Source organism: Tachypleus tridentatus, chromosome 1 (assembly GCF_004210375.1).
Source record: "Tachypleus tridentatus isolate NWPU-2018 chromosome 1, ASM421037v1, whole genome shotgun sequence".
Taxonomy (NCBI): Eukaryota; Metazoa; Arthropoda; class Merostomata; order Xiphosura; family Limulidae; genus Tachypleus; species Tachypleus tridentatus.
Window position 1 is genome coordinate 21,233,414 of NC_134825.1, and position 16,473 is coordinate 21,249,886.

Below are 16,473 nucleotides of genomic sequence, written 5' to 3' on the forward strand. Positions count from 1 at the left end.
TAAAAACAAAGCTAGGGAAGAATGGGTAAGAGTTTAACAGTGTTGGAAGGAAAGTTACAAGTTATTTGTAAAAAATACCACGTTTCATCATAAGCTCGACAGAAATGGAAATTAGACAATGCAGTTAAACATAATGTTTGTGACTATACACTCGTTTAAATACAAAACATATCGGAACGTTTTACTAAAATCTATTACTAAGAAAGTTTTCATATTCGCAAATGAAAACAAAACGCAATAAAACTGCCTAATTAATGTACTAATAACGTAACTGTAACTGTTTACAATGTAAAACAAACTTATTTAAAAATAACATGACCGACTTAAGTTACTCAAACTAAGCCTGGAATGATTAGCATACAACAGTTTTTCCATTTCTTCAAGTTATGTTGTTTCTTACTTTAGCTATAATTCTTTTTATCTATATTTTCCTGTATAAAGCCCCCCGCTAGTACAACGGTATGTCTCCGGATTTACAACGCTAAAATCAGGGGTTCGATTCCCCTCGGTGGGCTGAGCAGATACCCTTTGTGGCTTTGCTAAAAGAAAACACACGCACACACACTCCTGTATAAAATTACTGTACTCATAACTAAACACAAACTGTTCTTATTTCAAACAAAAATAATTACTACAAAAAGTATTAATGCATTAATCCTAACATAAACACATCTTACATGAAACTTGGTTACAAAATTAGCATAATCTCATTGTATTTTAATATGCTTATGAAGTTACTTTTGATGTCCAATAATTTAGTTTCTGAAAAAAATGCCAAAATACACACAAATTAGCAAAAAAAAAAGGTTTATCTTTTGTTCGTCAATGTGATTAACAAATGATTCATATTTGAAGTCAACGTTCAACAGTTTCTTTGTTATAATTTCTCATTGAGCTTGAAATGAAAGCCGGGATTGCACTAGCATTTATAAAGGTATAGGCGCCTGCAATGCGTGCTTTACCGCACAATGTTATTGTTATACAGTAAAGTATACATCACAGGGGAGAAGCTACATTTACCAGTAGGCGAACTAGAGTTATCTACAGGTTCAATAGTTTCCTATATATTTTCTTTTAATACAAATGTTTGACAAAAAAAAAAAGAACGGCTTTTTATTCTACTTTGTATAACCAAACAGTTAATTGGAATTATACTTCGAATGTACATACTTTAATTTTGATCTGGTATGATCGATTCTCTGTTCACGCCCAGTTCCACGACGTCATTGTGCAGGCGCCTGTTAAGAACGTTGTAGATAGTTTAGCAATAAAAAATAAGGTTCTACCGGTACATTAATTCTACATATAACGTTTCTCCTTGAGAGATCATATATATACTTAGTAATTTAAAACAGCAAATAGTTATAATATTGTTTAATAAAACAAAATTATTTCTAAACTATATTAAAATGAACAATACTTGCTAATAAATAGCAATTAATATGACAAAAAATGCTTTAAGATTTCGCTAACAGCCTTATATGTTATAAGAGATAAAATTTAATCATTCCAAATCGCAATAAAATTACAGAGCCATGACTGTCTTGACGTTCACTAGTAATTTAACATCACTGTATATCTCAACCATCAATAGGAAATACACGTTGAACTATTTCGTGAGAATAATGCTTAACATAAAACATTTCTAACCTAAACGAACCTAATATAACTTTAACCGTTGATCATTGTAAAAATAAAAATAGCAAAATGCTTTCAAAACGCAACCAGCTTGGCAAATTCGCCCTATTTCTATTGTCAATTCTAAATAAAATAATTCCAAACAAGAACAATGTTATTTAAAAAAACGATAAAAGCAAAGATCATGAACGTGTAAAAGTTTGTGTGCGTAACCAATATTAATGAACAAATTAGGTACAGTTAACATTAACTGAAGAATTAGATATCATTGATTAGAAGGTTGATATAAGTGCAAGTGAATTTTTTAAACACTTTTCTTAAATATTGCTTAAAACACTGATCTAAACGTTACGATATAGAGAACATGCACCCTCTTGACGCACTCACCTTTAGTGGCTTTGACCAGAAATTGTATTTTGTAGAAATATCAATAAAAAACAAACTTACCTTTCTTTAGAAGAGAAAATTCTGATATTTTACCTTAATATTAAGAATCATTATAAAAGGATACGAAATAAGGTCCACTTGTCCGCCACTGCACTGCTATCATACATCTGTTTCTATAGCAACGGCACTAATGTTGTTACTTGGTTGAGGCTTATAGTTGGGCTTCTTGTCCAAATGGTCGCAGCTGAGAAGAACCCCTTCTTCAAGCTCCATAATGTCCGACCCCGACTCACTCAAAGAGTCGCGACGGGGTTTTAACCCCACTGTTCCTGGCAGGTAGGGACAGGCTGTCACGTGGTTAAAGTTTTGTGATTGCATCTCCTCCTGGTCGGTCTCTCGGTGGTAGAAATAGTTGAAATTAGATACGATCACGGGAACTGGAAGCGCTATGGTCAGCACACCTGCAATGGCGCACAGAGAGCCCACAATCTTGCCCCACACACCTATAGGACACATATCCCCATAACCCACGGTTGTCATGGTTACAACAGCCCACCAGAAGGCATCCGGAATGGATTTGAAGTTGGACCTTTCGTTGTCGGCCTCAGCGTAGTAGACAGTACTAGAAAAGAGGATGACCCCTATGAAGAGGAAGAAAATAAGTAGGCCTAGCTCTCTCATGCTCGCCTTCAGTGTTCGACCCAGGATCTGGAGACCTTTGGAGTGTCTGGATAGTTTGAAAATTCTGAAGACTCGCACCAAACGGATAACCCTTAGAATGGCCAGTGACATGGCCTGGTTATTGCTGACCCTCTCATTCGTTTGGACAGGGGAGCGGTTGTTTTCCCCGGCCATCACTGTACCCAAGGTGATAAAGTAGGGAATGATGGCTACTAAATCTATGGAGTTCATCACGTCCTTGAAAAAGGCTATTTTATCAGGGCAGGCCAGGAAGCGAACCAACAGCTCAAAAGTAAACCATACTATACAACAGGTTTCAATCAAAAAGAAAGGCTCGATCAGCTTGGGCACTTCGTCTTCCACAACTTTGAGAATGCCACTAGTGGTATTGAAGACTTTGTAATGTTTAAAATTCGGCAAGGTTTCCAGGCAAAATATAACGATGGACAAGAGAATTATAACGACGGAAATAATGGCGATTAGCCGCGCCCCCTGTGAACTTTCTGGGTATTCAAACAGTAGCCACATTTTTTGCTGAAGTTCGTGCGTTGGAAGAGGTCTTTCTTCTTCCTTGATAAATCCTTCGTCTTCCCGAAACTTGTTGAAGGCCACTTCGCCCAGTTCATAGAACTTAATCTCCTCTGCAAATATGTCCAAAGGTACGTTGACAGGTCGCCGAAGCCGCCCGCCACTTTGATAATAGTAGAGGATTGCATCGAAGCATGGCCGGTTTCTGTCGAAGAAGTATTCATTCCGGAGAGGATCAAAATACCGTATACGTCGTGCTGGGTCACCAAGTAGAGTGTCGGGGAACTGATTCAGCGTCCGGAGCTGGGTCTCGAAGCGTAGGCCGCTAACGTTCACTACGACTCGCTCACAGAAGTCGTGATCGTGAGGGATGGGTTCAAAGTTGCCGCTGCAGTTGATCTGACCCAAACTCTGATGTCCTAGCAAGCCATCTCCGTCACAACAGTTTTCGTCACCAGTGAGTTTCGGCAGGGACCTGGGTGAGGACGGGACAAAAGACGAAGAGTTACGACGTGTAGCCGGAAAGTGAAATAAACTACCGTTACCAGTGTCTTGACTACCCATCTCTCCCTTACTGGCTGACGGCCGCCGGTAGCCTTTCTCGGCCCGCCGCGGCCGCAGCACGGGGGATAATCCCCACTTATCACCAAATTGTAGCTTTGAAATTTTGGTGAGAATTTTGATGCCAGTTCGGACGGAACCCACTACACCTGCCAGGGTGATAATGCTTATATGGCCACTGCCGGACTGGCCCTAGTGACGCGATCCAAACAGATGTCGCGGGAAACTACCTGGACTGTTAAACAGCTTCATGAAACGGTTGCCGGGCTGCAGCACGCGACATACACGCCGCCAATCACAATGACGTCACACCCGTGTTCTGCTGGATAGCGAGAGGTGCAACTTGACTGGAACTGCTCTGTCCGTGGATCGCGAATCTACCAACTTGACTGAATCGATATGGGCTAGTCTGGCTGATTAGAGGCGAGCGAGTGGCGCTTTGTGAATGCCCTTCTGACGCTAGCAGCACTGGCGTCGCACTCAAAACACACCATGAATAGTTTTTCTAAGGTTATGATAAAAACTACAATCATTGCTCAGCACTGCATAGTGTATACAGAAACGAAAAACTACGCTTCTAATATTAAGTCCGAAATCATGAGTTTAAAGAGCTATATTTATCAGTTCCTTACTTCTGCAGAGTTACGAGAGCCTATCATTTGTAGATAATGCAAAGAGAAACAAGTTCTACCAGTAAAAGGCAGCAGTTCACGTTTGTTTTAATTGGTAAAACCATTGTATTACAAGCATTTTAATTTTGTCTATGTTGTCTATAAATAACTGATTTGTCTAATCTTAAAAAATCGTCTTTTTAACCAACTGTGAGACTAGTGTGTGTTCCTGAACTTGTTTATACTTGAATGAATAAATTATCTATCTTTATAAAGTATGACGTCACTAATATTCAAAAGTGATTTTCTGAGTAGATAAATACGATCGTAAAGCATCGTTATAAAGTCTAATGTTCTTCCTAGCATTATATTTAGTTGTTGTTTTTTTTATCTTAACAGCACGTTGTTTGCCACGCATCATCAAAACGGCCAGGTCAGTGACCCATAGTACAAGGCAAAGAGCGACCACCAACGATTGTCTCGGCTACAACCCTTTCCCAGCCGAAAATGCTGAGCTCGCATCTAAACAGGCGGGAAGATATAAAACGGAAAAACTGTTTTGCGAGTATCCTGTCCGTTTGTTGAATAAACAAGCGCGAAGGACAACATCTGTTGATTTTTACAATGTACGTAAAACATATTTTCTGAAGTACGTAAAAGATATGGTTTTTCAACTATTGATGAGTTAAGCCTTTTTTATTTGTAAGTTAAAAAAAATTAAACTTCGTTTACAATGCATGACTTCAGATAATATTAACCATGTAATAAACACTCAAGAATTACATTATCATTTCATTACTATTTCATTATTATTTACCTCAAACAAGGCTTACCTGTCTAATTAATCTCTCTATTATTACATTTTTAAAACCAAGTTTGTTTGTAAAATATTTTTTAAATAAAACATCTAAAAAAGGATACTTTACTATACTTTCTCAGTACGGATCTTTTACTTTACTTTCTATATGCAAAACCGTTGTGTTTCATTTCACTTGGGCCCGGCATGGCCAGGTGGGTTAAGGCATTCGACTCGTGATCCGAGGGTCACGGGTTCAAATACTCCTCGCACAAAACATGCTCGCCCTTTCAGATGTGGAGGCGTTATAATGTGACGGTCAATTCCACTATTCGTTGGTAAAAAATTAGCCCAAGAGTTGGCGGTGGGTGGTGACGACTAGGAGCGTTGTAATGTGACGGTCAATCCCACTATTCGTTGGTAAAAGAGTAGCCCAAGAGTTGGCAGTGGGTGGTGATGACTAGCTGCCTTCCCTTTAACCTTACACTGCTAAATTAGGGACGGCTAGCGCAGATGGCCCTCGTGTAGCTTTGCGCGAAATTAAGAAAAACAAACAATATGTACACACTTAATGTTGAGCTCAAGCAATCGGTATAGTTTAAGAAACAAGCTGCTACCTGTACAGATCGTGTTCCTGTCATTATCGAGCGCATGTGGTCTTTGCAACATTTCTTGAGACAAATGACTCACAGAACTCTACTTATGACACAGTATATCCGTTTGGATACCAAATCGAGCTTTAACTGAAAGTTTCAGAATTTACAGTCAAAGGTGCTTAAGTGTTAAAGTTATAAGCTGCCGTGTTTACAGAAGCTTTTCCGGTAACATTGTAATTTTGGAATTAAAATGTTTACAGATAGGAACGCCGTTGCTTAACGTTACGAATTAAAAATATTTAAACTGATAATTATGGTCTTTAATAATGCAGAGATATCAATTATAAAAAAGAACAAATACAATGACAAGTATTCATTGTTTAACTTCATCATTTTTGTTTATATAATGAATGGTAATAATATTGAATATATATTTAAGTTATTTCAAAATTTACTCCTACGAAATTAGTGTTCAACAAGTAAAGAGATATAATTTGGTGAAATACATATATTTTATGTAGGTAAAATGAACGAACACTTTGGAGTTTACAATGTTTGTAAAAAAGCAAGTATTTTGTTCATATGTGGAAAAAAAAGAAAAATACGTTTTTACCGATTCTACAGTTTTTCAATCATTTTGATGAATATTCTTCAAAATCTGATATATATGTATTTCCATCCTTCATCAAAAAAACACATTAAGCCCACATATAAGGTGGCATTCGTACATAAACTTATATTTGTATCTTACTCTAACGAGTTTTCACAAATGTTTTCTGAACTAAATATTACTGTAGCTGGTGTTTTCTAAACTAAATCTTACTGTAGCTGGTGTTTTCTAAACTAAATCTTACTGCAGCTTGTGTTTTCTAAACTAAATCTTACTGCAGCTAGTGTTTTCTAAACTAAATCTTACTGTAGCTGGTGTTTTTAAACTAAATCTTACTGTAGCTGGTGTTTTCTAAACTAAATATTACTGTAGCTGGTGTTTTTTAAACTAAATCTTACTGTAGCTGGTGTTTTCTAAACTAAATATTACTGTAGCTGGTGTTTTCTAAACTAAATATTACTGTAGCTGGTGTTTTCTAAACTAAATCTTACTGTAGCTAGTGTTTTCTAAACTAAATCTTACTGCAGCTAGTGTTTTCTAAACTAAATCTTACTGTAGCTGGTGTTTTCTAAACTAAATCTTACTGTAGCTGGTGTTTTCTAAACTAAATCTTACTGTAGCTGGTGTTTTCTAAACTAAATCTTACTGTAGCTGGTGTTTTCTAAACTAAATCTTACTGTAGCTGGTGTTTTCTAAACTAAATCTTACTGTAGCTGGTGTTTTCTAAACTAAATCTTACTGCAGCTAGTGTTTTCTAAACTAAATCTTACTGCAGCTAGTGTTTTCTAAACTAAATCTTACTGCAGCTAGTGTTTTCTAAACTAAATATTACTGTAGCTGGTGTTTTCTAAACTAAATATTACTGTAGCTGGTGTTTTCTAAACTAAATATTACTGTAGCTAGTGTTTTCTAAACTAAATCTTACTGCAGCTAGTGTTTTCTAAACTAAATCTTACTGTAGCTGGTGTTTTTTTAACTAAATCTTACTGTAGCTGGTGTTTTCTAAACTAAATCTTACTGTAGCTGGTGTTTTTTAAACTAAATCTTACTGTAGCTGGTGTTTTTTAAACTAAATCTTACTGTAGCTGGTGTTTTCTAAACTAAATCTTACTGTAGTTGGTGTTTTCTAAACTAAATCTTACTGTAGCTAGTGTTTAAGAAATTAAATTGTGCTTAAATTTCACCGTCACTAGTTTGTTTGTTTGTTTTGAATTTCGCACAAAGCTACTCGAGGGCTATCTGCGCTAGCCGTCCCTAATTTAGAAGTGTAAAACTAGAGGGAAGGCAACTAGTCATCACCACCCACCGCCAATTCTTGGCCTACTCTTTTACCAACGAATAGTGAGATTGACCGTTACATTATAACACCTCTACGGTTGAAAGGGATTCGAACCCGCAGCCCTCGGATTACGAGTCGAGTGCCTTAACCACATCGCCACGCCGGGCCCTGTCCCTAGTGTTTTTTAAATTAAGGCGTAGAGTCGCTGGAGTTTATGAAACTAAATCGTAATGTAGCTCACATTGACTAAACTTATTCCACTTGTACTAAGTGTTTAACGAACGTGTATTAACATAGTTTGATAGTTGGAATAATCAAAATGGTTGAATTTGTCATCGTCATTTTGAAAAAATACCCAAGAAAAACACTGTACATCAGTCTTGTTAATACATTAAAGCAAACACTGTACATCAGTCTTGTTAATACATTAAAGCAAACTCTGTACATCAGTCTTGTTAATACATTAAAGCAAACTCTGTACATCAGTCTTGTTAATACATTAAAGCAAACTCTGTACATCAGTCTTGTTAATACATTAAAGCAAACTCTGTACATCAGTCTTGTTAATACATTAAAGCAAACTCTGTACATCAGTCTTGTTAATACATTAAAGCAAACTCTATACATCAGTCTTGTTAATACATTAAAGCAAACACTGTGCATCAGTCTTGTTAATACATTAAAGCAAACACTGTACATCAGTTTTGTTAATACATTAAAGCAAACACTGTACATCAGTCTTGTTAATACATTAGAGCAAACTCTGTACATCAGTCTTGTTAATACATTAAAGCAAACATTGTACATCAGTCTTGTTAATACATTAGAGCAAACACTGTACATCAGTCTTGTTAATACATTACAGCAAACACTGTACATCAGTCTTGTTAATACATTAAAGCAAACTCCATACATCAGTCTTGTTAATACATTAGAGCAAACTCTGTACATCAGTCTTGTTAATACATTAGAGCAAACTCTGTACATCAGTCTTGTTAATACATTAGAGCAAACTCTGTACATCAGTCTTGTTAATACATTAGAGCAAACACTGTACATCAGTCTTGTTAATACATTAAATCAAACACTGTACATCAGTCTTGTTAATACATGAAAGCAAACACTGTACATCAGTCTTGTTAATACATGAAAGCAAACACTGTACATCAGTCTTGTTAATACATGAAAGCAAACACTGTACATCAGTCTTGTTAATACATTAAAGCAAACACTGTACATCAGTCTTGTTAATACATTAAAGCAAACTCTATACATCAGTCTTGTTAATACATTAGAGCAAACTCTATACATCAGTCTTGTTAATACATTAGAGCAAACTCTATACATCAGTCTTGTTAATACATTAGAGCAAACTCTATACATCAGTCTTGTTAATACATTAAAGCAAACATTGTACATCAGTCTTGTTAATACATTAAAGCAAACATTGTACATCAGTCTTGTTAATACATTAAAGCAAACATTGTACATCAGTCTTGTTAATACATTAAAGCAAACATTGTACATCAGTCTTGTTAATACATTAAAGCAAACATTGTACATCAGTCTTGTTAATACATTAAAGCAAACATTGTACATCAGTCTTGTTAATACATTAAAGCAAACACTGTACATCAGTCTTGTTAATGCATTAAAGCACCCAAATTGACAAAATATTTGGAGCTTGAACATGAATAATGGTATTTAAAGCTTTTAACTGTATAAAATGAATGTAGCATAAGTTTCTATGTTACAAACGTACGAACAAAGTATTAATGGAGATAAATAAATTAGTACATTATGAATCCATATAGTACCCCCCTCGGTAACTCTGGGAGACTATAGCACTAAACATCAGGTTTCGAAACTCGTGGTAAGCAAAGTACAGATAGCTCACTATGTGGCTTTGTGCTTAACAATGTATGTTTATATGTATGTATGTTTTCTTATAGCAAAGCCACATCGGGCTATCTGCTGAGCCCACCGAGGGGAATCGAACCCCTGATTATAGCGTTGTCAATGCGTAAACTTACCACTATACTAACGGGGGGACCCAAATTGTTGTCACTACAGGTACCACAAAATTAAAAGTTTGAATCAAAAAGAGTAAACTCTTCATCAATTCTGACACATCTAAACCGGTAAGTAATTTCAAAGTTATTGCAGCTGATATGCAGCCAAATATTTAAATCATTTACTTTATTATAAATATAAAACTGAAAATGGGCAAAAAAGACATCACTTAGTACAATAACCTAATACGTCAACTCTGTAATATAGGTTATATTATTGATACGAATGTGCTTAAAATCATGAATAAAACCACAAGATCTTTCCATTGTAATTATAAGAAACGTATCTACACGTTAAAATATACAGTTGTGTTACAGTGGTCAAACTGAAAATGTGAGATAAAGAAGGAATCAATACAAGTTTTATGTTAAAACCAGCCAAAATCCACCAAGATTCTCTGAACATTTTTACAATAATATTTCAAGTATCCATGATTTATTACAAGAACTTTTCTTTTCCCGGTCTTATGGTAATCAACAAAAATAATTATTATGTGAAAGGTAGTTCAGACAAAAAAATGAAGTAATTTGATTTTATGTAAATGACTTGTGGATTTAAAATTTAGCCATGCTAGTTTTACGTGTTATTTTTATGATTATTAAATACCATGTAATATATTTATAAGATTAGGCTGTTTATGGAGTTGAAATAATAAAATTCGTTTATGTTTTTATTAAAATGTGTTAGTATTGTATTTATTAGGTTGAATGAAAAGCAGTGAAAGCTGAAAAAGCGCTTACAACCAACTACGGGTGTTAAAAAAAATACAGTATATCGAGTCTGGTGGTTGTTTACATATTTATTTATTTCATATTTTAGATACATTTGCAGAGGCCACAGCTATAGCTGGATTAACAACTACAGGAAAAAAAAATTACAAGTTATGTTGTGTTCCTGGTACCATTGATCGAATGACAACACCCAAACTGTGCAGGCAGTTGGCGACACACTGTCTCGCCCTTTCCACTATGGCATTCGTCAAATCACGTGACTTATAGAAGGAAATTTGATTGGCTTGCAATGAGTCGTTTGATAAATAGTAAATTTAATATAACTACCAAAGTGAACATGTACACAACCAAAACTGTAAACACGCTTCCTGAATTAATTGTATTATTTCTATTGATTAAGTTAGTACTTATATATTTATAATGGAAATAAAAGGATGAAGCGGTTTTTCATGCGTACAATATTAATTCTATATTAGATTATTGTTCAAAGTTACCTTTAATGTCACAATCGTATTTGTATTTATGGCAAAGCTAATGATTAATCGAATTTCACTACTTGAGGGCTATCTACACTAGCTAGCCCTAATTTTGAAGTAACAGACTATATAGAAAGGAGTTAATCAACTCCCCACCATCACCTCGTGGAAGTATCGAATAGTGGAGTTTGATCGTTACTCCTATAACGCATGTTGCCCCAGAGTGCAAAGCGTTATTTATTATTTTAATATTAACGGGTGGAGAACCTTGGAACCTTTGATTCACAATCTGGCACGCTAACCTCTGGGTTGCGATTTGTCTTATCAGAGTTAAAAATTCAGTTAGTAGCACCCATCCACATTGAGGAATTGACGGTCACTCTTTAAACGCACCCACAGGTTTAATTTAGGGAATATTTTGTGGCATCGCAAAATTCGGTAACTATCGAAGCACACATTCTATTAATTTTGCCATATTAACGAATAAACCTCACGAAACAAGATCTTTTATAAAACTAAATGAGGCATTATGTTGATTTCGACTAAAGGACTTCGTAATTGTACGCTTATTTAAACCGAACCCACATCGCCAATCAATGATGATGCACTGAAAGTGGGTCACGTGACTAGAAACATGACTAAACTCACATGTAACCCGAGAATATAGCAGGCTGCTCAGTTACACTGAGATATCAATAAACTTCCAACTATATTTGACGCAAAGTAAGTCGCTAGCTGGGATGTTAGTTTTGAACGAAACTACACGGACTCACTGAATGTCTTATTTACAGAAAAAAGCAATTCATCTGATAAACGATTAACTGTTTATATGTTAGAATAGAGCCACATTACTGACTCTCTGTTGTGGCCGTCGCAGGATTGCTTGTTTGTTTGTTTTTGAATTTCGCGCAAAGCTGCTCGAGGGCTATCTGCGCTAGCCGTCCCTAATTTAGCAGTGTAAGACCAGAGGCAAGGCAGCTAGTCATCACCACCCACCGCCAACTCTTGGGCTACTCTTTTACCAACGAATAGTGGGATTGACTGTCACATTATAACGCCCCCATGGCTGAAAGGGCGAGCATATTTGGTGCGAAAGGGATTCGAACTATAATTTTAGAGTTGTAATTCATTAACCTTCCGCTGTGCTACCAGAGGATGGGGCTAAAAGGGTAACAAAAATATTTAATATGTGTTAGGTGTTGTAGATAAGGAAAAAAACATCTCTCTGGACTATTTTTGTTTGTTTGAAGGAAAACAAACATCCCTCTGGGCTACTTTTGTTTGTTTGAAGTTAAGCACAAAGGGATATCTGTGCTCTACTGATCACGAGTGTCGAAACAGGGTTTCTAGCGTTGTAAGTCGGTTAACATACCATTAAGGTATATCACATTTGTTTGGTGTGTATTCAAGTCCAAGTAAAGTTTCCTGTTGACCGTTATTACAACAGCAAAGGTTATTTTGAAGACGCTCGCGGATACAAAGCGATATCAGATGTAATATTTGCGGTTTATATATTTCTGAAAGGGATTTTTTTGTATTCATTTTTCGAGTTATCAAGTTTAACTGAAAGCTCTTTCATACATATCCCTCCCTCTTGAAAATATATTTTTTATAGCAATATTTTGAAAACCCTTACGTTTCTTTTTCGTTTAAGCACATTTCTGGTTTCCATGTTACTACATCTTTCATCATGTTCTTTGATGTATTTTCAATGTTATTAAACGCGCTATGTGGTTTTTATGAACATTAATATTTTATTTGTTTTGCATTTTTGGTGGTTCTGAGTTTTATCAGTTTTGTAAAAAAAAAAAATTTCCACAGATTTATTTTTGTTTGTTTTTTAATTTCGCGCAAAGCTATACGAGGGTTATCTGTGCTAGCCGTCCCTAATTTAGTAGTGTAAGACCAGAGGGAAGGCAGCTAGTCATCACCACCCACCGCCAACTCTTGGGCTACTCTTTTACCAACGAACAGTGGGATTAACTATCACATTATCACGCTCCCACAGTTGAAAGGTCGAGCATGTTTGGTGTGACGGGAATTCGAACTCGCGACCCTCAGATTACGAGTCGAACGCCTTATCCCACCTGGCCATTTAATTTTTACGTCGTATTTCTTATTTTATAAAATAACATTTCTCTTATGCCACACCATCTGCAACTATCTTTTGTGCCACATTATATTTATCACATATTCAATTATTTCTTTATTTTTCTTGGTGTATTTGTCACGTGTTCAGTTTTTTTTTGTCTTTATTCATTTTAGAAGAATATTTGAGGATGAAAATGTTTTATGAATTACAAGGTAAATTTTCTTTTACGTAAACTAAGTTTGTCCTGGTTTACATTTCAAAAATATTTATTTCAAAGTTGTTTTTAATGAATCTTATTTCAAAGAATTATGTGCTTTTGTAACTATATACATGTATTGAATGGGTTAAGTAGAATAGGTTTAAACCAACGTATTGTTGGTTTAATTTATGCTAAGAACTATGTTTCGTGGCTTTGGTGACCACTTTAGTAATACGGTCTTAATTTATGTGTGTGTGTGTGTGTGAATATGAAATGGGAAACTTCATGTAACTATACAACCATGTGCAATTTTAAAACTATGAAATATTACTATGAATACCTTTATGTAGAGACTGAGGTACAACATCTATTTTCTCTACATCTTTAGTCATCAGTTACATCATTTCTTTTTTTCTTATTTCCATGAAAATAAAGCATCTTACTTTTTAACACAGCAGATTTCAAAAGTTCCTAATTTTTGGAACAGAGAGTAACTTGTTACACAGTTACAAACTTGAAGTATTTAATTATATTTATAATATATACAATTAGTCAATAATGATCAATACAGTTTTGTAAGAAATTAAAGCATATGTACCTGCAGGCTGATTTGATGTCACGCCTGCGCTCTTGAAGTTCCCAAAGAGTTAAGGATAGCAAATGTACTATGGGATCCCACGTTTATTTTACTATTGAATTACACGTATGAACGTGTGCATGTCAAACATATACATACAGTGATATTTTCGTGAAAATGTGGTATTAGTTAACGAGTAATGTTACGGATTAGCATGACAACGGTTTACACAATGGATGATCCTTTGTAAAATTAATACACAAAATAAAGATTTTATTAAAGTTTCACTTGTGGTAAAGTGGGATTACAGACGAATCTCTCAACTTTCTATTACCATTTAAACAGAGTCTAATAAACAGTTAATCCGCTTCGTCACCAAAACACAAAGAGCCTTACAGATATTTAACCTATTTCATCATCGGAACATATACATGAAATTCAAATTCACTTTTGCACCGTTCTCTATTTTATAACTCATTACATAACCACCATCCGAGTACCCGATTTGTTTTTCATTTACACTGCCCAGGTGGTGATCCAAGTCGCAAAGAGGGACCTTATTTTTTAGTATAAAAGTAGAGGCGTATCCATATTGGTTTCGCGCCAGAGCTCCAGCTCCACATTTTCCTGACAGTCAATTTATAGAGTTATGCAACTACCTCTTTTTAAGTCGAACAAATATCCACGAATCACGTTTGTTCACGACTAACCGAATAGGCCCAAATCTTGTAAACCGAGCCTACGCCCTTAAAACGCCAAGTAGGAGCTGAAACGTGTAGAAACTGATCATTCCAGATGAGCCACTCCCCAGTGGCTCAGCGGTATGTCGGAAGACTTACAACGCTAAAATCCTGGTTTCGATACTCGTGGTGGGCAGAACACAGATCGTCCATTGTGTAGCTTTGTGCTTAATTCAAAACAACAACAACATCAGGTGAAATAACTCACCTCTCCAGGATATTTCAAATGGTGTCCTGCGAAATTAAGATAAAATTTGGATAAAACATGCCGTTAAATATGGTATAGCAATAACCTTCTAACCAATGCAGAACCACAGATATCCCACCAATTTATTTCGCTTTCTTGTCACAGTACATTATATGCTCTTAGATACATCATTTGTCCATTCTCATATGCAACCTAAAAACAGAGCCTTACAGTAGTTTGTCAATAAGTAACATTAGCTTGGTTCATTATAATATGAGCATTGGGTCAACGTAGAATGTTACATAGTGAGCATCTCTAATGTTTCACGAGTCACGGTGAAAGTGAAATTAGTAACAAAATAGTATCCCATCTGAAGAATCAAATCTGTATCAATATGTACACCGGCCCGGCATGGATAGGTGTATAAATAACCTGAAAGTCGTAGGTTCGAATCCCTGTCGCACCAAAAATGCTCGCTCCTTCATCCGTAGGGGCGTTATAATGTTACGGTCAATCCCACTATTCATTGGTAAGAGAGTAGCCCAAGAGTTGGCGGTGGGTGGTGATGACTAGCTGCCTTCCCTCTAGTCTTACACTAATAAATTAGGGACGGCTAGCGCAGATAGCCTTCGTGTAGCTTTGCGCGAAATTAAAAAACAAACAATATGTACACACTAAAATATTGAGCCGAAGCAATCGGTAGAGTTTAATTAAGTCTGTAAACAATATTACGCAATCCTTATTCAAACGTAGTGAATTAATTTTCGGACCTTGCTGTGTTATTTACAATTTTATACAAAATCAGTTTAGTTTAATGTTTAACGGACGTTGATTCAAGTGTTGTTAACTTTTATGATAAAACATAATATACAGAACCTATTGTATTATGTTCTGATGAAGAATGTTTTAAAGTAGTTTAAGTGGACAATACTGTATTTATTACCTACAAAGTTATCAGAGCGCCACATTCAAGGCTGTATCACAGGCACTTAGTAACACATGAATGTGGTAGCACTGGTAAAGTCTGAACTGTCAACACCGCCGTATACGTACGACTAAACACTTAAAATATTATCTCAAGTAAAAGTTAGGGTTTGGGTTTTTCTTATGGCAAAGCTACATCGGGCTATCTGCTGAGTCCACGGAGGGGAATCGAACCCCTGAATTTAGCGTTGTAAATCCGTAGACTTACCGCTGTACTAAGTAGGGGCGGACTAGTGAAAGTTAATTAAATAAATACAGATTTCACTTCAATGTTTTCTCCCCGAACTCTTGTTTTATTTCCAGAAAATATAGTTTTACAAAACACATTAATTTTGCTTGATAATGTAACTCAGTATCACTCAATATAAAATGTTAATTCTTAAATTAGGTTTTTTTTATTTTCTAAAACATTCATTCAAAAAGAAATGTTAAAAATCTGAACTCTTGAATTCATCAATCAGAATTTTTTTTTTAAATTATTTTTCAAAATTTCAGCCCGGCATGGCCAGGTGGTTAAGGCACTCAACTGGTTATGTGAGGGTCGAGGATTCGAATCCCCCTCATACAAAACATGCTTGCCCTTTCAGCCGTGGGGGCGTTATAATGTGACAGTCAATCCCACTTTTAATTGGTAAAAGAGTAGCCCAACAGTTGGCGGTGGTTGGTGATGACTAGCTACCTTCCCTCTAGTCTTACACTGCTAAATTAGGGACGGTTAGCGCAGATA

At 35.8% G+C, this 16,473-nt stretch overlaps 1 protein-coding gene and 1 pseudogene across 1 annotated transcript; one reads left to right on the forward strand and one right to left on the reverse strand.

The window, feature by feature from the left end:
* Nucleotides 1–2,124: 2,124 nt before the first annotated feature.
* Nucleotides 2,125–4,125, reverse strand: LOC143244284 (potassium voltage-gated channel protein Shaker pseudogene; annotated as a pseudogene).
* Nucleotides 4,126–4,162: 37 nt separating this feature from the next.
* Nucleotides 4,163–11,016, forward strand: LOC143244289 (uncharacterized). Its single transcript, XM_076488673.1, has 3 exons — nucleotides 4,163–4,521; nucleotides 4,806–5,032; nucleotides 10,580–11,016. The coding sequence occupies exons 1-3, from the start codon at nucleotides 4,464–4,466 to the stop codon at nucleotides 10,604–10,606; spliced, it is 312 nt and encodes a 103-aa protein (XP_076344788.1). The 5' UTR covers nucleotides 4,163–4,463; the 3' UTR covers nucleotides 10,607–11,016.
* Nucleotides 11,017–16,473: the final 5,457 nt, after the last annotated feature.

Excerpts from the sequence above, each read along its gene's own strand:
- LOC143244289 (XM_076488673.1), top strand. The coding sequence starts at position 4,464 with ATGCAAAGAGAAACAAGTTCTACCAGTAAAAGGCAGCAGTTCACGTTT. Across the intron at positions 4,522-4,805 it reads GTTCACGTTTGTTTTAATTG|CACGTTGTTTGCCACGCATC; the intron begins GTAAAACCATTG and ends TTATCTTAACAG. Across the intron at positions 5,033-10,579 it reads CATCTGTTGATTTTTACAAT|ATACATTTGCAGAGGCCACA; the intron begins GTACGTAAAACA and ends TTCATATTTTAG.